The 23,627-nt window shown below is 49.9% G+C and overlaps 1 protein-coding gene across 1 annotated transcript; it reads left to right on the top strand.

The window, feature by feature from the left end:
• Window positions 1-1,928: 1,928 nt before the first annotated feature.
• TOR3A (torsin family 3 member A) lies at window positions 1,929-19,037 on the top strand. Its single transcript, XM_044267332.1, has 6 exons — window positions 1,929-2,747; window positions 3,899-4,012; window positions 4,861-5,126; window positions 6,837-7,015; window positions 17,589-17,713; window positions 18,152-19,037. Exons 1-6 carry the CDS (start codon window positions 2,501-2,503, stop codon window positions 18,400-18,402), a joined length of 1,182 nt encoding a protein of 393 aa, XP_044123267.1. The 5' UTR covers window positions 1,929-2,500; the 3' UTR covers window positions 18,403-19,037.
• The last annotated feature ends 4,590 nt before the right edge of the window (window positions 19,038-23,627 follow it).

The raw sequence follows: 23,627 nt of genomic DNA, 5'->3' as shown, positions 1-23,627 counted from the left end.
ATTAAAGCTCGGAAAAGGCAGCTGGAGTAGGGAGAGTTCATGTTTGGTCTTCAGTAGACATTTGGGCTTTGGGAGTCCCCTCGAGAACAGATGGTCCCAACAGAAGGAAACTGTGAACACCAAGTGTGTCAGGAATGATGTCAATGAATTACAGTAGAAATCAGAGCAGGAACGAATCCCAGGGGGTCAGGAGGGTGAGAGGTAGGCAGAACCCACATGGAAGATGGGGAGAGTGAGCTAGGCCTGCCCTGTATAGAGAAGCCCGATTTCTGAAGTACACAGCCTCCTGGGCCTGTGCCCTGTTTCATTCCTTCAGGGGTATGGGAAACCATGGAAAGGTTTCCATCAGGCGTGCCCTGTCTCTTGAAAGGACCCTCTGAGTCCAATGTGTTGTTTTAGTTGCTCCTTAGTATAAACATTAAAGGAGCCACCAGTGTATAGATGAGCTGTGAAACATTGATTTTATGTTTTCAGAATTTTCTTTTTACATGTCAAGTGTAATTGGAGATAAAGGCTTGATTTTTACTCAGAGATTGTTTTCAGGGCAGAGAAAGTTCGGTCTGCCTCCAGCCGGGTTGAGAAGAGGTTCGTGGCAAAGCTTGGTGCCATGTTGATGACCTCAGTATAGGTTTGTGTGCCCGTTTTTCTCTTAGCCTTTGTTAAAATGCAGATTTTGATTGAGTGGGTTTGAGGCCTGAGATTCTGCCTTTCTAACAAGCTCCTGACCACACTTCAGTAGACTGGAGAGGGGTTTGCCTGCTAAGGAATCATGGCGGCCTGTAGTTTTCACAACAGCCTCTAGATGTCTCTATCATCCATGAGATCTCGTTCCTAGACTTGGAACCAACTGCCTCTGAGCCCTGAGAATGAAATGTTTTATTGAAATCTGAGGTTTGTCTAAAAACTGGTGTTTGGATCCGTTGTTTCTGTGTGGAACTAACAAAGGTGGGAAAAAAACCCAAACACGTTTACTTTTACTCTTAGGGAAAAAATGTCCTCTTGAAATTAAGAACTTTCCAGCTGCCTACTTTATTTGCCACTAAATGCTAAATTCAAATCAGAACACTTCAGAAATTAGCAGTTAGTCCTACATGAAAGTTAACAGTAAGAGTGTTATTTTCACAGTCCCAAAACTTGGGTTTTTAAAAGAAACCAGTGTTATTATGAGTAATTTTATCACCATAAATTCACTTGTAAACTGAATGAGCTCATGGCCCCCAGTCAAGTGACTGTTTTATTATGCCATTTTCTAGGTGGGGCATCAGGCCTAGGGCAGATAATACCCAGGATCACACATAGGAAATGGTAGAGGCCCTACTGGGTTGGCATTCAGGCTCATTCACTGACTGAGGTCATGTCTTCAATTTCGGGATAAGCATAAAGGTGTGTTCCTTGTCAAGGGTCCGTGCCAGGTTTCCCGGGCTCGTCTGCACATGGAGCAGGGCTGGGGAAGCTGCTCTGTGGGAGGTTTGGGCTCAGTGTTGCCATCACTCTGAGTGGCGGAGACCTACAGTGAGCCGCAGTGTAACTGTGGTGGGGTCTTAACGGGTGCTCGGGGGACTTCTGCAGCTGCTCTGAGAGGGCAGATGTGGGGAGCTGTTGAGGAAAGAGCACACGGTTTGCTGAGTGATCTGAGAGACGGACATCGTGAGGCCTGGCGTCGGGGTTCACCCTCCTGCCTGCAGAACCCAACCTCAAAGCCACCGAGCCTGTGCCGTTCCTGCGTCGACTCCCACGACCTCTAGACAGCACCTTGTTCCAAGGACAAGAGAGCCCCGCGAGGCCAGTGGCTTCCGTCACTCGGGTGATTCTGAAAAATGCTTTAAGGTCTTCTGAAATCCGACAAGCAGGTGGCAGGCTCCTGCTGTGGAGACGAAGTCCCGGAGGAAAGGCGCCCTCAAGTCCTGCCGGTGCCATCTGAGGAGCGGCTCGAGGTCACAAGCACTTGAAAGTTGCCAGCGTAGCTAAGAGAGCGCACACAGTGTCGCCGAACTTCCCTCAGTGGAGTGCCCCTGACGGGGCTTTCCAGAAGCCGAGCATCTCCAGCCTGGCGCCCTCAGGCCTCCGCTCTCCGCGGGCGGACTCCCAGCTGTGGAGACCTGCTGCTGCCTGCAGCGGTTTCACTTCCCGGGCGGAAGAGCGCCCCGCCTCCCCAGGGCCTCTCTCCACCCCGCCGCCGCGGCTCCGGCTCCCGGCGACACGCTGCGAGCCGGCCCGGGGCTCATCCGCCGCCGGGGCGAGGCCTAGACGGGGGCCCTTACCGGGCCGGCCTCCGCGGGGCCCCGGGGCTGCCGAGGGGACTCTCCGGGTGGCCGCCCCTCCTCCGGCTCCCCAGAGAAACGCGCGGCCGGAAGCAAGCCCCGGCGGTGGGCGGTGCCTGCGGGCGGCCCCGCGGTGCGCTCGGGCCGCCGGCCTGGACCTGGGTTCCCGCGGCGGCGCCCATTCCCCCGCCGCGCCCGCCCGCCGCCCCCGCACCACCGAGAGCGGCGGCGGGAGAGCCATGCCTCGCCTGTGCCTGCGCCTCCGCCTGCCGCTGCTGCTGCTGCTGCTGCTCCTGCCGCGCCCGGGCGCGCCGGAACCAGGCGACGACGCGAGCCCGCCGGACGGGGCCCAGGAGCCCCTCCGCGGCCTGCGCGAGCGGCTGAGGACGGCCGCGGCGCTCTCCCGACGGTACTGGGCGCTCCTGCGCTGCCGCGTGTGGCCCGAGGACTGTGAGCGCGCCGAGGAGGCTGGCGCGGGGCTCCTGGGTAAGAGCGGCCGCCCGGGGTCCTCCGGCCGCGGCTCGGGGACTGGGGATTTGAGGGCGGCGGGGGGGACGTGCTCCGGCCGGGGAAGCCGGGCGCCAATGTCCCGGCCGTCGGGCCGCGTCCATCAGGTAGGCGCCCTGGCTACCCGCTCTTCCGCCCCGCCTGGCCTCGGCCCGGGCTGCGGGCAGGGGCGCCTCTGGGGACCGGGCCGCATCCCCGGCCTGTATCCGTAACAAGGTCATCTCCTTCCCCTGGATGCACCCGGACGGGCCCCGGGGCTGCCGAGGGGACTGGTTGGGTGGCTGCCCTGCCCTCGGCGCCCGTCCTTGACCCCTCCAGACAGCTCACACTTCCTTGAGTCTCCCAGTCCACCATCGAGCTGCTCTTTCCCGCCGCCTTCTGGGCTTTCAGAAGAGTCCCGGGCTGCACACGACCCCGGTACCTTCTCTCTTCTGCTGCTGAGAGCCCCGCACCTGCGTTCTGGTTCCCGCTAGTCAGTGACAAATTCTGCGCCGGTGTTATCTGTCACATTACTGTTATGGACCAGATGCTCTCTGAGGCTCCTTGCAGTCTGGGTCGAAAATTCCAGGTCCCTAATGCTATTCTAATGATAGTCCTACAATGGTACTGTGAACATTTTTCATTGAAATCAAAAAGATTTCGAAGTCCCAGTGGTTGGGCTTTGTTTCGTTGTGGTTTTGCTAGTGCTGGGTATGTTCAAATTGACATTTGACAAAAGAATTGAGAGACCCTTGGGGTTGGCTGTAATCACATCGCTTTGGAATTCACAGCAAGTAGGCAGAATGAGCATCACCAGCTGCTGTTGGTCTCCCTGCTAGACCGGCACGAACTCCTTGTGGGCAGCTCTGGCTTTCTTACATTTCTGGCAAAGGCGTTCTGTGTTGAACCGATCAAACCTTTGCCAGAGCTGTATTCATAACAAGGACATCGACTTCCTCCACGCTGGGGGTGCCCCCTCCAGCTCATTCCCTGGCCAGGCACGAGCCAGGCCCATGGAAGAGCAGGGAGGAGCAGCTCTGGAAGGAGGACCAAGGACAAGAAGAACCTCTCTGCTTGGTTGCAGGGAGACCGTGTCTACCTTCCCCATGACCCTGGGCTCTGTCCTTGTCTCACAGCTCCTTCTTTTCCAGGCTGGAGCCTTCCCCTGTTGGGCCAGCAGTACCTGGACATCCTGACCTCGTGGTACTGCAGCTTCCAGGCCTGCTGCAACAGTGGGGACTGCAGGATCTCCAACAACTTCACAGGTAGCACCTTGCATGGCCCTGAGGGGCTGGGGATCTTTGGGGAGGAGAGGCAGTCCAGGGGGAATGGCTGGGGTGAAGGCACCCTTCATCGTCCTGCCCACAGCTGACAGTCTGGCCTCCCTGTCTCTGCTGGGACTCCCAGAACCCCTCTCCATACCCTGTGATCTCGTGGCTGGAAGGAAGGCAGGCCTCACAGAGGACTTTGAACACACTAGCCACCTTCAATAAGTGTTTGCTGAACTGAATTTATTCACGTGAGGTTGTCTCCATAAAGCACTTAGGGGTTCTCAAAATCTCTGGGTGGGAGCAATTTCTTGGGCATGGGAATGGACTTCCTCCTCCAGGCAGAACTCTGCCAACCATTCCTTTTTTTTTTTTTTTTTTTTAAGATTTTTAATTTATGTATTAGAAAGACCTCTCGTGCTCATGCAGGTGCACGCACAAGTGGGGAGAGGGGCAGAGGGAGAAGCAGACTTCCCTTTGAGCAAGGAACCCCTAGGGGGCTTGGTCCCAGAACCCTGAGATTATGACCAGAGCTGAAGGCAGATGCTTAACCGACTGAGCCACCCAGCCGCCCTCTGTCAACCGTTCTGGGGTGTCTTCAGGACCTTCAGGGTGATTCCCTTCTCTCTCTACATTCAATTTTGATTTCTCAAACTCTTCGAAAATGGCCCTTGAATCCCTTTGGGCTGCAAGGTCTGTCCAGTGGTTTCTTATTCTGAGGCCAGATAATCCCCACAGCACCCCCTCAGAGATGTTCAGAGGGGCTCAGTCTCCCTGCTGTCACTGAGCCTAGGGGGGACCACATCTGTGCGACCTCACCATGGCTGCCTCTTTCCCCCTCCCAGGCCTGGAATCGGACCTAAGTGTGCGACTGCACGGCCAGCATCTGGCTCGGGAGCTGGTCCTGACCACGGTGAAGGGCTACTTAGAGCTGCCCCAGCCAGGAAAGGCCCTGGCCCTGTCGTTCCACGGCTGGTCCGGCACAGGCAAGAACTTTGTGGCGCGGCTGCTGGCAGAGAACCTGTACCGGGATGGGCTGAGGAGCGACTGCGTCAAGACGTTCATCGCCACCCTACACTTTCCTCACCCGAAGTACATGGACCTGTACAAGGTGAGGCCGGGCAGGACTGGGGGCCTGGGCCGGTGGGACGGGAACGAGGCTCTGACAACCTGAGCAGCAGGCTTCTGGGATGGGATGGAAGGCCTGAAATCAGCCCTTCCCTGCAAGGAGGTGGCCTCAGAGAAGCCTGGCTATGGGGGTTGGTGGCCCCGGTGACACCATTCCACAGAGATCAGGCCCTGAGCATGTGGAGGAAAGACTGATACTCAAACATCGTGCATCTTGAGCTCTGTCTCCTTATCACCTGCACACCGAGCTTAAACAGAGGATCCAATGTTGGCTGTCTGTTCTTGAAGTAGTGGGAATTTTGCAGGAAATGTGGAACAGAGAAAAGCAAAAACTTGATCAGAATCTCCACACACAGACACAAGCACAGTTCACATTTTGTTGTGCTTCCTTCAAGTTTTATGTCATTGTGATTAACATTGGACAGAAAGTTGCAGATCCTGCTTTTTTGGGAGGATGGGGCACAGGGAGGGGAGAGGGAGAATCTGAAGTCGGGTCCACGCCCAGCATGGAGCCCATCACAGGGCTCGATCTCACAACCCTGAGATCATGACATGAGCTGAAATGGAGAGTCAGATGCTTCACAGACTGAGCCACCCAGGTGCCCATATCCTGCCCACCCCCCCCCTTTTTAAGGAGGCATATCATATAAGATTTTCCATATCTTCCCAAATCGCCAACAAGTCGTGGGACAAAAATTGTCCTTGCCGCTCTGCTCTTGTGGGTTTCTTCCATTTAGACAAGTAGTATTTCAGATAAGCCAGATGATGAACAAAATGTCATGTCATTGCTGCATGACATCTGTCTTTGGCTTTCAGTTCTGCTCTTTGCAGTGTGTTAACCTGGGAAGGTTACGTAAGTTTCCGAGGATAGAGTTGGCTGAGTCAGCTGCCGCTTCAGTGCAGTGTTGGAGGGCAGAGGTGAAGTGTCCTAAGGTCTGGTGGCTGGTGGCTGGTCTGCCAGGGCTTCGCAGAAAGAACAAACCGGCTTTGTGGCAGAACTGCTGTGACGCTTACACACACACACACACACACACACACACATACATTAGGGAGACGGGTCTGAGGTCAGAATCTGGGAAGGCCAGAGGTGGATGGAGGGGGCCTCTGCTGACAGACCCACCTGTTGTGGACACTGGCCCTATTCTCCTGGTGAAGACTGCAGAGGGCTTTCGACTCTCGGGCTAGGGGTGGGGTACCCCAAGGGCCAGTTGGCTGAGTCCCAGACAGGTCCCACCCAGGTTTCTCCCCTGAGGTCTCAGTCTAGCCTGGGTACTAGTGAGCACCTGCTCCCAGGAGTTCAAGAAGGGGGACTTGGCCACCTCTGGGCACGTGAACCTGCTGTGCCTGTCTCCCCAGTATTAGAGCCTGACTCCTACCCCAAGTGAAGCTGACTGATTCCTTCTGGGATGGGACCTCACCGTGGAACACATGAAGCAGGTTGCAGGCTGGGGCCTGTTTCCAAGGCCAGGCCAGCCCTCCTCCTCTCCACAGAGCTCAGGGTGCACCTGGGAAGTTCATCAGAGGTGTGGGCGCTAGCCCCACCCCCAGAAGTGTGGATTGGCAGCTGGTGGGAGCCCTTGGTGCATTGCAGATGCGCATTGCAGATGCCAAAGCGTGGCCTTAGGGCTGGAGGATGAGTTTGGGCCTCCCCCTGCTCCCCAGCTCCCGGCAGCTCCCTGTATTCCCCGTGCAGGAGAAGCTAACAAGTGAGATCAAGGAAACACAGGAGCGCTGCCACCAGACCCTGTTCATCTTCGATGAGGCTGAAAAGCTACATCCGGGACTGCTAGAGGCCCTTGGGCCACACCTGGCACACCAGACCCCCAAGAACCACAGGGTCGAGTCCCCGAAGACCGTCTTTCTTTTTCTCAGGTAAGGTCTGAGGAACAGTAGTCAGGAGGGCTGGAGGAGGGGAGGGAGGACTTAGTCCAGGTGCTGCTTGGGCCAAGCTTGGGAGTCAGCTGATGGGGGGAGGGGAGGCTTCCGTGCTCCCCTGGGCCGCAGACCCTTCTCCACAAGGGAAACCAACACACACTCCAGCAGAGGAAACAGAAGCCTCGCTGCTTGGGTGGTAGCAATGGTGGGGGGCCATAGTCTCCCGGGTCCTGCCCTGATTCCACCACTGAGGCACCTGGAAAGACTCTGCCTCCCACCCCTCTCCCACCACTACTGGCACGGGTGATGAGGAAGAGCAGCTGTCCCTCATCTCTCCTCCCCACCCTCGTCCCCCATGGCTATCTTAGGGTTGTGAGGCTCTCCTCGGACTCCCTAGAGCCTCTTCAGGGAGAGACAGCTCACACGCCAGGCCTCCCCTCCTAGAAGGGCATTTTGGGGATTTGGGGTCTTTTTTATTGACCTGTAATTGACAGCATAGTGTCAGGTGTGCAACATGATTCACTAGTTGTATATACGTGTATTGTGCAATGATTGTAGTAAGTCTGGTTAACACCGTCATCATACATAAGTACACAACTTTTGTCCTGAGATGAGTGCTGTGATCTGCTCCCTCGGCAGCTTTCAGGTCTTCCATGCGGTGTGACCCACGGTAGCCACGCTGTGCTCTGAGCCCCCAGCCTTACTCGTTCCTCACCGCCACTGCCTCTGGCAACCAGCCGTCTGTTCTCGGTATCTGGGAGCTTGGTTGGCTGCTGTTCTTGTCACCAAGAGTCCGCATATGAGTGGAATCGTACAGAATTTGTCTTTCTCTGACTTACTTCATCTCACATGCTGCTGTCAGGGTTGTTGCAAATGGCAAGATTTCATCAAGTTTTATGGAATTTTATAAATAATACTTCTGTGTGTGTGTGTGTGTAGCACATTTTCGTCATCCATCAGTGGGCACTGAGGTTGTTCCTGTATTTTGGCTAATGTAAACAGTGCTGTCAAGAACATGGAGACATGTATATTATCTTTTTGAGTATTTTCATTATCTTTGGATAAATCCCCAGAAGTGGAACTGCTAGATCATAGATAGGGTGATTTTACCTTTTGCTCTCTGAGGAACCTCCATAGTATTTCCCACAGTGGCTGCACCAAGTTACGTTCCCACCCCAGGGCACAAGGGTTCCCTTTCCTCCACATCCTCAGTAACATTTGGTACTTCCAGTCTTTTGGTTGTAGCCGTTCTCACTCATGTGAGGTGGTATCTTATTGTGGTTTTGATTTGCATTTTCCTGATGACACTGCTGTTCAGTGCTTTTTCATCTACCTGTTGGCCATCTGTATGCCTCCTTTGGAAAAACGTCTAATCGGATCCTCTACCCATTTCTAATCAGATTATTTTTTGTTACTGAGTTGTACGAGCTCTTTATATTTTTTGGATATTAACCCTTATCAGATACATGATTTGCAAATATTTTCTCCCATTCAGTAGGTTGCCTTTTCATTTTGTTGGTTTCCTTTGCTATGCAGACTTTTTAGGATGTGGTCCCACTTGCTTTTTTTTGCTTTTGGTGTCCCATCCAAGCAATCATTGCCAAGACTGATGCCAGACAGCTTACTGCCTGTTTTCTTCTAAGACTTTTACGGTTTCAGGTCTCACATTTAAGACTAATCCACTTGTAGTTAATTTTTGTGTACGGTGTGAGGTAGTGGTCCAGTTTGATTATTTGGAATGTTGCTGTTCAGTTTTCCCGACACCATGTATTGAAGAGACTGTCCTTTCCCCATTGTCTAGTCTTGGCTCCTATGCCATAAACTAATTGATCATATGTGCATGGGTTTATTTCTGGGCTATTTTGTTCCAAGACACAAAAGATGTATGTGTCTTTTTATGCCAGTACCATACTGTGTTGATTATTGTGGTTTTGTAATATAGTTTGGAATATAACTCTCATACTGTGAGTCCCTTCTTAAAAGGGCATTAAGTTTTCAAACCAACACATTTTTTGAAAAAAATTAAGAGTCTCTCATGGTTTGTCTCCCTGTCTGGTTTCGTCTTGTTTCATTTTTCCCTTCCTTCCCCTATGATCCTCTGTCTTGTTTCTCAAATTCCTCATATCAGTGAGATCATATAATTGTCCTTTTCTGATTGACTTACTTCGCTTAGCATAATACCCTCTAGTTCCATCCATGTCATTGCAAATGGCAAGATTTCAGGTTTTTGATGGCTGCACAGTATTCCTCTGTGTGCGTGTGTGTGTGTCTCTGTGTGTGTGTCTGTGTGTGTGTGTGTACATACCACATCTTCTTTATCCATTCATCTGTCAATGGACATCTGGGCTCTTTCCATAGTTTGGCAATTGTGGACATTGCTGCCAAAAACACTGGGTTGCAGGTGCCCCTTTGGATCATTACATTTGTATCTCTAGGGTAAATGCCCAATACTGCAATTGCTGGGTCGTAGGGAAGCTCTATTTTCAACTTTTTGAGGAACCCCCATACTGTTTTCCAGAGTGGTTGCCCCACTTGCATTCCCACCAACAGTGTAGGAGGGTTCCCCTTTCTCCACATCCTCACCAGCATCTCTCATTCCCTGACTTGTTCATTTTAGCCATTCTGACTGGTGTGAAGTGGTATCTCATTGTGGTTTTGATTTATATTTCCCTGATGCTGAGTGATGTGGCACGCTTTTCCGCGGGTCTGTTAGCCATTTGGATGTCTTCTTTGCAGAAATGTCTGTTCATGTCTTCGACCCATTTCTTTTTTTTTTTTTTTTAAGATTTTATTTATTTATTTGACACACAGAGATCATAAGTAGACAAGAGAGGCAGGCAGAGAGAGGGAAGGAAGCAGGCTTCCCACTGAGCAGAAAGCCCAATGTGGGGCTCAGTCCGAGGGCCCTGTGACCTGAGCTGAAGGCAGAGGCTTAACCCAGTGAGCCACCGGGGGCCCCTACCCATTTCTTGATTGTATTATTTGTTCTTTGGGTGTTGAATTTGATAAGTTCTTTATAGATTTTGGATACTAGCCTTTTATCTGACATGTCATTTGCAAATATCTTCTCCCATTCTGTTGGTTGTCTTTTGGTTTAGTTGACTGTTTCCTTTGCTGAACAAAAACTTTTGATTTTGATGAAGTCCCAGTAGTTCATTTTTGCCCTTATTTCCCTTGCCTTAGTGCTATTTCGAGGAAGAAGTTGCTGCAGCTGAGGTCGAAGAGGTTGCTGCCTGTGTTTTCCTCAAGGATTTTGATTTTGATGGATTCTGATTTTGATGGATTTTGATTTTGATGGATTCCTGTCTCAAATTGAGGTCTTTCATCCATTTTGAGTCTGTTTTTGTGTGTGATGTAAGGAAATGATCCAGTGTCTGCATGTGTCTGTCCATTCTTCACAACACAATTTGTTGAAGAGACTCTCTTTTTTCCATTGGACATTCTTTCCTGCTTTATTGAAGATTAGTTGACCATAGAGTTGAGGGTCCATTTCTGAGCTCTCTGTTCTGTTCCATTGATCTGTGTGTCTGTTTTTTGCCAGTATCATACTGTCTTGATGATGACAGCTTTGTAATTGAAGTCTGGAATTGTGATGCCACCAACTTTGGTTTTCTTTTTCAACATTCCTCTGGCTATCCGGGATCTTTTCTGGTTCCATATTAATTTTAGGATTAGTTATTCCATTTCTTTGAAAAAAAATTCATGGTATTTTGATAGGGATTGCATTAAATGTGTAGATTACTTTAGGTAGCATAGACTTTTGCACAGTATTTCTTATTCTAATCCATGAGCATGGAATGTTTTTCCATTTCTTTGTGTCTTCCTCAATTTCTTTCATGAGTATTTAAGTTTTCTGAGTACAGATTCTTTGTCTTTTTGGTTAAATTTATTCCTAGGTAGCTTATGGCTTTGGATGCGACTGTAAATGGGATCAGCTGTTTCATTTCTCTACTGTCTTGTTGGTGTATAGAAATGCAGCTGATTTCTGTGCATTGGTTTTATATCCTGACACTTAATTCCTGTAGGAGTTCTAGCAGTTTTAGAGTGGAGTCTTTTAGGTTTTCCACATCAAGTATCGTATCATCTGCGAAGAGTGAGAGTTAGACTTCTTTGCCAATTCAGATGCCTTTTCTTTTTGTTGTCTGATTGCTGAGGCTAGGACTTCTAGTACTATGTGGAATAGCAGTGGTACTAGTGGACAACCCTGCCGTGTTCCTGACTACAGGGGGAAAGCTCTCAGTTTTTCCCCACTGAGAATGATATTCACTGTGGCTTTTTCATAGATGGCTTTTATGATACTGAGATATGTACCCTCTGTCCCTACATTGTGAAGAGTTTTGATCAAGAAAGGATGCTGTACTTTGTCAAATGCTTTTTCAGCATCTATTGAGAGTATCATACAGTTCTTGTTCTTTCTTTTATTAATGTATTGTATCACATTGATTGATTGTGGATGTCAAACCAACCTTGCAGTCCAGGAATAAATCCCATTTGGTCATGGTGAGTAATCCTTTTAATGTACTGTTGGATCCTCTCGGCTAGTATTTGGTGAGAATTTTTGCATCCATGTTCATCAGGGTTATTGATCTGTAATTCCCCTTTTTGATGAGGTCTTTGTCTGGCTTTGGGATCAAGTCATGCTGGCCTCATAAAATGAGTTTGGAAGTTTTCCTTCCATTTCCAATTTTTGTAACAGTTTCAGGAGAATAGGTATGAATTTTTCTTTAAATGTTTGGTAGAATTCCCCTCGGAAGCCTTCTGGCCCAAGGCTTTTGTTGGGAGATTTTTGATTACTGCTTCAATTTCCTTGCTCATTATGGGTCTGTTCAGGTTTTCTATTTCTTCCTGGTTCAGTTTTGATAGTTTATACATCTCTAGGAATGCATCCATTTCTTCCTGGTTGTCAAATTTGCTGGTGTATAGTTGCTTATAATATGTTCTTATAATTATTTGTATTTCTTTGTGTTGGTTGTGATATCTCCTCTTTCACTCATGATTTTATTAATTTGGGTCCTTTCTCTTTTCTTTTTGGTAAGTCTGGCCAGGGGGTTATCAATCTTATTAATTCTTTCAAAGAACCAGCTCCTAGTTTTATTGATCTGTTCTACTCTTCTTTTGGTTTCCATTTCATTGACTTCTGCTTGATCTTTATTATATCTCTTCTTTGGTTGGGTTGAGGCTTTATTTGCTGTTCTTTCTACAGCTTCCTTAGGTGTAGAGTTAGCTTGTATATTTGTTTCTTGAGAAAGGCTTGTATTGCTATATACTTTCCTCTTAGGACTGCTTTTGCTGCATCCCAAAGATTTTGAACAGCTGTTTTCATTTTCATTTGTTTCCATGAATTTTTTTAAATTCTTCAATTTCCTGGTTGACCCATCCATAGCAGATTCTTGCTGCGCTGCTCCTCCTGGAGGAGGAAGGTGAGTCTCCCTAGATCTGCTGCTACTTGTTGACTGTGCCTCGGATCATGGTTGATGGTAACCCTGAGCTGAGAGCTCACTCCTAGGCTCCGTCTCAGCAGCCAGCTTCTCTGCTCCTATACCTGGGAGCTCTGTCACACTTGAACACCCCTGGTGTTTTAATGACCCCACAGGTCCTGAGACCACACTGTCCCTAAGAGGGCTCCACTCCCCACTTAGCCTCTGGAGCAACATCCTTCAGTGGAGCCAACTTCTAAAAGTTCCGATTTTGTGCTCTGCTGCTCTGCTGCTCTGCTGCTTGCTGTGAGCTGGCCCCTCCCCACCGTGATCTACCTTCCCATGTATCACCTCGGATTCACTTCTCCACATGTCCTACCTTCCAGAAAGTGTTCGCTTTTCTCTTCCTAGAATTGCTGCTCTTCTTCTCTTCCATCTCCTGTTGAGGATGTAAGTGTTCAGAAGGGCTTGCAACTATCTAGCTGGATTCCTGGGACATGAAGAAATTTAGGTCTCCTACTCCTCCACCATCATATTTATTTAAAATTAAGTACAGGGGCACCTGGATGGCTCAGTGGGTTAATGCCTCTGCCTTTGGCTCAGGTCATGATCCCAGGGTGCAGGGATTGAGGCCCACATCGGGCTCTCTGCTTGGCATGGAGCCTGCTTCCCCCTCTCTCTCTGCCTGCCTCTCTGCCTACTTGTGATCTCTGCCTGTCAAATAAATAAATAAAAATCTTTAAAAAAAATCCTTTAAAAAATTTTAAATTAAATTAAAATAAAAATAAAATTAAGTACAAACTATCCTTGAAAATTCCCAAGGTAGACCCAGTTGGAGGATGGTATCCCACGAAGTCCAAAATGGCCTGTTCTTTCTCCAGCCTTGGAAGGTCTGTTTCTTTTCTGATCATGAGAGGAAGTCACTGGCTCTAAGCTTAGGGTATGATGTGTTGAATGAAAAGCTCATGCTTTCACCTGTGCTGAGATGCACCCTGATCATGCAGGACTCATCCCTTAGCCATTATATGTTACCTGTTTTGTTTGCCTGTATGCTCTGGAAGTGGTTTTGTAAAGAAGGACTTGAGAAATCAGCTTGTCCAATCCTATCTTTGTGGCGGCTCCAACTGGGATAGTCCTGACCAACGTCTGTTAGAGATCAAGTTTGGGTTCCTGTTGGCTCAGCCTGAAATGCTTCACAAGCAAGTTCTTGCACTCAGAGTGGAAGGGTTACCCATTGCTCCCTCCCCCTCAACCTACTTCTCACCTTCCACAGGCCCATACGCCAGCTAGGGCTTTCATTCAGTTTTGTGTGCACCTTGTGAAGGTAGAAATAGGGAATCTGGATTTCCATCCAGCTGGAACGTGTCAAGGTGCCAGGTGTGGAGGCTTGTGTCACTGTGGACCCACAAGACGAAACCAGCTGAAACTTGGCCTGTTGGGATTTCAGTGTGGTGATGGCAAGCCTTTCCTGTTCTATGATTAAGGCTTATGGGACTCAACTGTGCATTGTGGAGGGGTACAATGCTGGGGGGCGGTGCTCCCAAGGGGATTTTTTTATTTTTTATTTTTTTAAATATTTGAGAGAGACGAAGAGACAGCACGAGCATGCTGAGGGACAAAGGGAGAAGCAGGCTTCCTACTGAGGAGGTTGCCCAACACCAGCTCCGGGACCATGACCTGAGCCAAAGGCAGATGTTTAACTGACTGAGCCCCCCAGGGACCCCCCCCTCCCCAAAGGTGATTTATAAAAGAAAAGCAGAGAGAGAATCTGACCTTTCCCTGACTTGAGCTGTGATGCCAAGGTGCTGCCCTTCCTGGCAGTTCTCAGCTTGGAAAGCCCTCACTCTTGCCAGGACCAGCATTTCCTAATGTGACCCAGGTGAACTTGTGCTCTTGGGGCAAACATTTGCCTTTGTACTATTTTGGTCATTGGCCTGCGGGCAGTGCCCTAGTCCCCTCTAGCCCTGCCCTTTCCCCCAGTGACCGGCCTCTGTGCACTATCCGAAGCCAGGCAGTCACCAGGGAACAGCCATGAGGCTGGGTGGTGGCTGGGCTTGGGGAGAGAGCTGCTGGGGGAAAAGCCGCCCTGGGGCGCCTACACTTGCTAGGGATGGAGAGGCCGTGCCAGCCCTCCAGGAGGAACCCCCTGGGGAGGACGCACACCTGTGACAAGGCCCACGAGGACATGGTGTCCAGTTCTGGTGTCTTCAGGGCAGGCCTGGACCCAGCCTAGGAGAGTCAGTGGAGTTTGACAGGCCTGGGACCTGACCCAGAGTCCTCAGGCCGGCCAGGCTGACTGTGCTGCTCCACACCAGCCTCACCCCTGCCCCCATGTGTCCAGAAAGCAGCACTTTTAAACCCTGAAGGTTTCCAGGTACACACCTTCCTCAGTTTGCAGTGGGATTGTGGCCCAGTGAGCTCACTGTAAGTTGAAAATGTATTTAACACACCTAAGCTACCAGACATTATGCTCGGCCGAGCCTACTGTAAGTGCGCTCTCACATACACATTAGCCTGCAGGTGGGCAAAATCCTCCAACACAAACAAAGCCTGTCTTCTGACCAAGTGTCGTCTCATGTAACTGGCTGAAAGCCACAAGGACGGAAACAGCGTGGTTGCGCAGATGTCACTGGCCAGCCCCCTTGAGCACGCGGCTGCCGCCCGGCATCACAAACCAGGATCGTACCATGTGTCGCTAGCCCAGAAGAAGATCGAAGTTCAGAGTGAGATTTCTTCTGAATGCTTACTGCTTTTGCACCCTTGTCAAGTAGAACATTCGTAAGTTGGGGACTGTCTGTATCCTAGGGATGGGTTGGGAAGACCATATTTGAGTCTCTGGATTTGATGCCTGCGGTGGCCTCATCCATGTGCTGAGTTCTTTTGTGTTTGAAAGGAAAGCAGGGCTGATTCAAACCGTTGGTGAGAACAAGTCACATTTGGTGAAGGCCAGCAGTGTAATCCCGAGAGAACTCCAACCGTGTTGCTTGCTTGCAGTGGGGTGCGAGGGGCATCGCAGTCTCCCCTGTCCCGGCGTTAGTCGGAGCAGGGGAGTCCTGGGCGCCAGGCTTGAGGGCCTCCACTAACACAGAGGACTTTCACCTGTCCCTGCCATTCTAGAAGATGTTTCTGGAACAGGGTTGTGGAACTCTGGAGATCAGAGCTCTGTCCTCAGTCAATCAGTGTAGTGAAAGGGTGATTGATGTCTCTTCGGGCTGTTGTCAGGGAAAGAAGAGGAAGGACTTTGAACCATTAAAAAAACATGAATATAAATTGTTCATGGAATCAAAGGTCCTGTAGAAGTGTGTATTTGTTGACCAATGAACCTAAGGTGACATAAGGGGGCAATCTGAAATTGGCCAATTTTCTTATTTTACAAATGAGGACACTGAGGCTGAGAGATTAGTAACAGAGTGTTTACATCTCTTTAAGAAACACTTAGCAATTAGGGTTGGGGTTTGAGAGTTGTGGAGAGGCCTTTGAAGTCCCCTTCCTTTGGAGTTTTAGAACTAAAGGCTGGGAGGAGGACCTGTTGTCCTGGCCCAGAGCCAGGGGAAGGGCTGGGCTCCAGAGGGGCCTTCAGACCCCTCAGCAGCTGCGGACCTGGGACGATGTGGAGAACAGACGTGCTCCGGGAAGGCCCCAGCTCTTTAACAGAGCGATCCTGGGGCCAGAGGGACAGCCCTGAGGAGCTGAAGACTAGGGCAGGTGAAGAGAGAGAGGGCCCAGTGTCTGGCTGAGATAAAAGCCGTCCATTACAAAGAAAAAGAAGACATGGGCTGTGGGACAAAACAAGAAGAGAAATGGAGAGAGATGGAAATGGTGTAGACAAATGTGCAGACACCACAATTCATTAAATAATGTTTACCGAGGGCGCCTGGGTGGCTCAGTGGGTTGAGCCGCTGCCTTCGGCTCAGGTCATGATCTCAGGGTCCTGGGATCGAGTCCCGCATCGGGCTCTCTGCTCAGCAGGGAGCCTGCTTCCCTCTCTCTCTCTGCCTGCCTCTCCGTCTACTTGTGATTTCTCTCTGTCAAATAAATACATAAAATCTTTAAAAAAAAAAAATAATAATGTTTACTGAGCAGCAAGCATGGTAGTCCCTGTTCCGGGGACTGGATAAGTGCCCCCCCACTCCTCTCCCTGGATGCCTGCCCTCCAGGCAACCCGTGTCCACCTCCCCTTGCCCATGGGGAATGCGGGGTGGGGCAACCCCTCGGCAGGGGACAGTTCTTGCCTCCGTTGATGGAATCATGGCCCCTTGCAGCATGTGTGGAGAGGACCTGGCTAGGCCTTCCTAGCCTGTCCCTACCATTCCCTTCTTCTACATTCACACCACTGGTCAGCAGCTGGGGGAGAGCGGGCAGCTCCTGGCAGATGCTTGTGTGTTTTGATGACTTCCTTTCCCTCACTTCTCACATCCATCAGTCACAAGGGCCTGGCAGTTGGGCCTCCTAAACTAATTCTTCAGTCTCTCTATCTCTATACATGGACTGCTGCAGAAAGCTCCCGCCTTGCTTTCTGTAACAATACCCTGCCTCTTCAATCCAACCTCTGTGGCTCTCGAATGACCTTCTTAGGAGGTAAAGCAAATCAGGTAACCCACCACCCTGCACTCCCATGTACATACCCCTTCAGTGGTTCTCTTCGGTTTATAAGCTGACTTCTGTGTGTGCGGCAGACGGTAGCCTCCACCTGCCTTCGGGGCTCTGCTGCTTCCGGCCCCGAAGCCAACAAGCCCTCTGGTCATCCAGGCTGGGACACACACGCTGCCTGGTCTGGAGATCACTGACCGGTCTGTTTGCACTCAGAAGCCTCATCTTCCCTCTTAAGTCATCGCCCTGGGCCTCAGGTGCTCCTCCCTTAGCACCTGCCACTCCGTCTGGAATCACAAGCCTCCTCTTCCCTACAGAGGTCAAGGGAAAGTCCACATCATCCCATCTCTGCGCGCCCTGCCCGAGTGGCATGTGTGTGTGTCAAAAGGGAGTGAGGCAGGGAGACAGTGTCTTCTGTGTGACTCTGGGTTGTGACAAGATCTCCTGGATGAGGAGAAGCCCCTTGACCTCCATTCTTCCAATCACTAATGCACAGCCTCAGTGGTCCGTATAGCTAAATAGAAAAAGAATAAAAAGTGTTCACAAGCTCTTATTTCTTTCAGTAACCTTGGAGGCAATACCATCAATGCAGCTGTCCTGAATCTGCTTCAGGCTGGAGGGACCCGGGAAGAAATCAAGCTGGACCAGCTGGCGCCCCAGCTCCAGGCTGAGATTGCAGAGTCCACAGGTAAGTAGCTCCCAGCCTCTGGGGACGGCTTGGGGGGGGGGGTGCTCTGGACGAGGATGTGGGCTCCTGAGTGGGACAAGGCCCAGAGGATATACCTTACAACACCTCACAAGAGACGGTCTAAGAAAGCTAAACTCCTTTTTCTGAGGAGGCTTTGATGGTAGTTGCCCCAGCCCTGGAAACCCAGGCAGTGGCTCTTGAGCAAGAGTGTCTGTGAGCTCAGTGGTTCACGCCTCTAGCTACCTCCTGCTTTCTGCTGTGAAACAAAACCATAAATCTGCACGCAATGATTTGGAGTTAGCGGGGCACGCTTTCCCTCAAAGGAAACGAGGCTCTGTAGTTCCTGACATGAGCTTTAGGGTTGGGGACGGACACCTTAAAACTCCAGCTGGGGTCAGCCCCAGGGTGGGCACCATGTAACTCTGGTCTCCATTTCAGACACTGGCTTTGGCCACAGCTGTCTTGTCAAGGAAAATCTGATTGACTTCTTCATCCCCTTCCTGCCACTGGAGTACCGCCACGTGAGGCTGTGCGCACGAGACGCTTTCTTGAGCCAGGGACTCCCGTACACAGAAGCAGCCCTGGACCAAATTGCCAAGATGATGGTGTATCTCCCCAAGGAGGAACAACTCTTCTCTTCTCAGGGCTGCAAATCTATTTCTCAGAGAATTAGCTATTTCCTCCCTTGAGGGCTAGAGGAGGACTTCCTGCAACTGCCTGCCTTTCACCAGTGGGACGCTAGGGTGGGTCACGGCACTGTCTGGGACTCGAAGGGCAGGAGGGGTAGGCTGGCCTCCAGCCATCACTGACACACAAAACATGTGTAAAAAGGAAGGCCTTAAATCAGAAACAGAGCCAACACTTTTTATCACTTGGTGCCTTAAGGAGCCACATTCCAAAACGTGGGCCAGGTGGTTGGAGAAGGCCACAGGCCAGACGGAGTCCCAAGGCCTCGCTAGCATCTCCACTCTTGCCTGCAGATGCCTGGACTTGGGTGTTGAGGCTGGAGGTCCCAGGGTCCTCCCTGACAGGGAAAGGAGAATCAAGTTCTGCTTAGCAGCTGCCAGGCTCACCTCAGGTGTGCAGGCTGGGGGCTTAGCTTTCCAGTTGTTCCAAGAGGGAAGCTGAGCAGCTTCTGTCTCTGAGCAGATCAGGAGAGAGCCTCAGGCTAAAGGAAAAGTACACAGAGGAATAATTTTGTATAATATATATGATGTCATTGGAGGTTAAGACTTGCTCTCTTAGATTTAAAAGAAAAATCTAAGTAAGGCGCTTTGACATGGCTGTGTCACGTGTAAAGATTAAAGTTTGTATTTTTCTAAAACCCTCGGCCTGCTTTCTTACTGAGACCTGGTCCTCGTGCTCACTCACCAAAACTCCAAGTGTGGGCGGCGGATGCTGGCGGATGGGGTGACCCCAGCGCTGCCAGGTCACTTCCCGTCACCTCATGCAGCGGCCAAGCTATTACTTCAGCCTCTGACTGAAGAGCCTCTCACAGCATCGTGCTCCTGTACGTGGAAACGCCACTCCCGGGCTCCCAGCCGTAAAAAGTCTTCATTTTTGAGGTTAGAATGGCCATGTATAAATGCGAACATTGTGTTTCTAGACACAGGGGATGTGTCTTGTGTCTTTTCCCTGCTCTTCGTTCTTTTGCTTTTCTGGAATCGCACACAGGTCTTTCTCTTACTTTTGTCATACCTCAAGTATCGCCTTTTACTTAAAGCCCTCCCCAACCCTCTTCCGTTTAGCCCTGGAAAAACAAAGCTTCGGGCTCTCTCCCATTGAGCACTTGACTGCACTCGTTCACACACTGTCTCAAGCTCAGGGAGTACCTGCAGCCTGAGCCACATCACCTTCTCAGTGTGCAAACAGGTGATTGAAGGGACTTCTTCTCACTAACCACAGGACAAAAGCTCGGCTTCACTGTACAATAACATGGGCTGGGTATGGGGGGGGCAATGTTAGCCGCTGGCTGGGTGTCTCAGTCTAGACTATTTTGGGAAGAAGATGCCGCCCACCTGATCCTGTTACAACCCCAGCTCCACACTCTGTAAATATGATTCTTTTTAGATTTTTTTGCAAGACAGGATGCAGGAGTCGGGGTGGTAGAGAGGGAGAAGCAGGTTCCCTGTTGAGCAGGGAGCCGGCCCAAGACCTGATCCAAGGACAAATCCAGGAGCCTGGGGATCATGACTCGAGCCTAAGGCAGATGCTTCACCGACTGCACCAGCCAGGCGCCCCCATGGTAGACACTTTACAAGGTAGAACTTTCTATCTTGCAGTCTCAGAGCCACACACCCGCTGCCATCCTTTAGCACTGGCTTATCACAGCTGATGGCGTATACAGAAGGTGTGACCTGCTTGCACGTGAGGGACGAAGGCAGGCAGCAGGCACAGTGGCCTGGGTGCCATATTTTTTGTGCCAAATATGGCACAAAAAGTGCCATATTTCCCTGGTGCTCAGCTGCTTAGCGCTGTGAGACCACAGAAGGCCACGGACCGCAGCTGAACCTTGCTTTCTACCTCTGTCCCTGCACTTCCCTCAAAGAGCTTCTGTGAGGATCAAACGAATCCATCTGTATAAAAGTGCTCAGGAGTGCTCGCTTCGGCAGCACATACACTATAAAGTGCTCAGGACACACAGCTCTGGTGTCTAGTAAAGGACAATCTAATAAAACTGCTGTCAGCTGACACCACACTCCAAGCCAAGATGGGGCCGGCACTAGTCTGCACAGCCCCAGTGGTCTGCTGTTGGTAGCCAACACTTGAGGAACTACCATGGGCCCCGCATGCCCTGTGCTGAGCCCTTCATAGCCATTTCATGTCATCGTTAACGCTGACTCTGGTGACGAGGAAATCGAGGCTCTGAGAGGTAAAAGATCGTGCACGAAGTCTCAGAGCTAGTTAGTGGGCTGGAGGGGCTCAACCCAGGCAGTCTGCCTCCAGCTCCCACGCTTCCGTGACTTGTTCCTACAACAGATTTCCTCAGCTGTGTGGGATGTTACAAATAATACAAAAGAGGAAGAAAATCACAATGGAACGTTCTCCTCCAGAAACTCTAAAACAGGATTTCCCAACTAAACCAAAACTGGGCAGGAGGAAAGGACTGCAGGGGGAGAGCGAGCGGGTGTGCAAGGGGATGGTGAACAGCCCTTCCAACCGAACCTTACATGTGCGCCCCATGAAAACAGCCTACTCTGACCTAATTACAGTGGTACTTCTAAAAGCAATGAACGTTTTTTAAAAAAAAGTGATGACCAAGTCAAGCGAAAGTAGAATGTTCCGACATTCAATACGTGCTTTATTAATGCTACTTTGGCTCAAAACTTTTTCAGAAACAAGGTGCCTGGGAGACTCAGTTGGGTAAGTGCCTACCTTCAGCTTGGGTCATGATCCCAGGGTCTTGGAATGCTGCTCTGCCTCTTGTGATCTGTCAAATGAATAAATGAAAAAGTTTAAAAAAAAAAAATACCTTTCTAAAAAATAAAAATAAATATTTAAAAATACCTTTCTAATAACACAATTGGCACTTGGATAGAGTAATTAAAAACACACACACTTAGACTTTTTCAGAATCTATTTGGAGTGTCCCCAGAATGGACTCAGAGAATTAAGTCTCCCTTCACAGTCACCGTATGTTAGATACCCACATGCACATACACACATTGCCCACCGTATGTACCTGTTGGGCTCCAGTGATGCCTTTGGCCATTTCCAAAAGGTGTACTCCATCGAAGAATGAGCATTCACTCCCACAGAGGACAATTGAAACAATGTGCCAGAGGGCCATCGCTAAAACCAGCTTCTTTACCTTACAGACTTCTATTTCACTGTGGGGAAAGATACATCCTGCACAGATTCCCTCTCAGTTAAAACTGTGGGAGAAACACTCCAATCAGAAGCCACTTTGCCAATAAAATATTGCAACCTTTATTTAAAATAAAACACAAGTTGGCAAGCCTTGTGAGACAACAGGCAGACAGCATTCCCCTTTCAAGGGCCTCATTTATATTTACATCAAGTTTAACACTGTTAGCAGTTCACAGTCAGACAACAGGGTGAGAGAATTAAATTAGAAAAACAAAACACCTGAAAATATATTACAAGAACAAACACCTGACAACACTGGTAGTGTGACCCATGATTGATGTGTTTTCGATGATATCCCGTATTGTCTCACTGTGTCACCTCAGCGGTAGGCACAGTGCCAGGCCCTCCAGGCCTCACCCCCGTGCACCCACCACGCATACACCTGTGGAGTGTGACCTTTGGTATAAACGCTAAACAAGTTTTAAAGACTGAATCATGGGTTTTAGGATAAAGGTTTGTCAACCACCATAAAACGTTCAAACTTATTTTTGACAAGCGTAAAACTGGGTTTCTCCTCTGATAGTCATTACAGAATCAGATTGCAAGAAGGGAAGTGTGGGGTCTACCCAGGAGACGGGGGTTCTGAAGATGCATACACAGCTCAGTCAGCCTGCTTGGGCACAGTTTCTGTTCACCGTGGGGAAAGATCTGAGTGACTCCCCTTTCACTGACTCCCCTCATTTTTCAGCACAACAATGGTGCAGGTACAGAATGTGGACAGAACACGTACCCTCTACACAGATCTGAGAGATGAGCGTTTTCAAACATATGCCCTAAAGAACTCTGAGTACCTCATTGTCTTTTCTAGTTTCTGAATACTAATTTCTCCCAAGGACTATCGCCCTAACCAAGGTGATTTCTTAAGATCACAGAAAATCTCTCTCATAACGGAATTCCAACAGTGGCCACAGTGAAAAATGGCTTGTCAAATTGGAGGCAAGCTGGCTAATCTGGCCCTCGCCTACCAGAAAAATCTCAGTCTCCGGGCATTCTTGCCAACTCTCAATACATGGTATGGTGCTTCTTAATCATGCAGAACAGTATTTGGGATTCAACAGTGAGGACCCTTTATAAAGCCCTACATGATCCTGCAAGATCTTCTGAATCAAGAAGAAATTTATTTGGCATACCTGTGTTACTGTTGTGTCATGACTGATGAAAACTATCCTTACATGTGGAATCTTTATTAACCCATTCTCCAACTGAATTTTATGCTGCTTAATTACAGCATCTGAAACGCCTATCCTGAGGCTCAGAAAAAAAAAAAAAAAACAATAAGCAAGCTTCAACAATATGGACTATTTCCTTTCTTGAAGCCCACTAGTGTTGGACAGTTCATCACCACCATGTCCTGAGGAACTGACTACAACCCTCCCAGACCTCAAGCCCTGTGTGTACAGCTCAGCAACTTGGAGGGATATGCAGGACCCGGAAACTTGCTCCTCTGAGTAAAATGACGAACAAAGGTTTTCACAGAACACATACAGAGGGCATGTATGGGGTGTAGTCTGCGGACAAAGTGGAGGTTAGGCTTCCGACGTAAAGGAGACACACCTTCCTTCCCATGGGTTGCAGGTTAGATCTGTTCACACGCCATCTGTGACCTTGGGCCGTACACATACTGTGCTCAGTATGTGTACTCAACAATGGGAAAGTTCAAGGATGTAAGTTCTCTAACGGACGTAAACAGTTTCAGATTCCTAACTGTACACAAGAGCAAAGATGTACACTTGGAGGGAGGGAAGGGTGCAGGGAGAGCAGCCTTCCCCCAGCTCACCAAGTGGGCTGGAGAAAAGTGCAGTCTGTCACATCAGCATCCTATGGCGGGGTGGGGGGGGTGGTGACAGCTCAAGCAGGGACTCTCACTGACTGTGGCACTGAGCCACCACCGCCCACCTAGCCCGTTCTAGCTCACTAATTGCACACCATCAACCCAGCTTACACGTCCCTCCTCCACAAAACGCACAGAACTCATCTTTGAAGGCACAATCCTCAGAGTGACCTTTACCACTCCAAGTCATCCTAGAATCAGGATGACCTGCCT

Source organism: Neovison vison, chromosome 10 (assembly GCF_020171115.1).
Source record: "Neovison vison isolate M4711 chromosome 10, ASM_NN_V1, whole genome shotgun sequence".
Taxonomy (NCBI): Eukaryota; Metazoa; Chordata; class Mammalia; order Carnivora; family Mustelidae; genus Neogale; species Neogale vison.
This window is presented reverse-complemented; position numbering and strand designations above follow the sequence as displayed.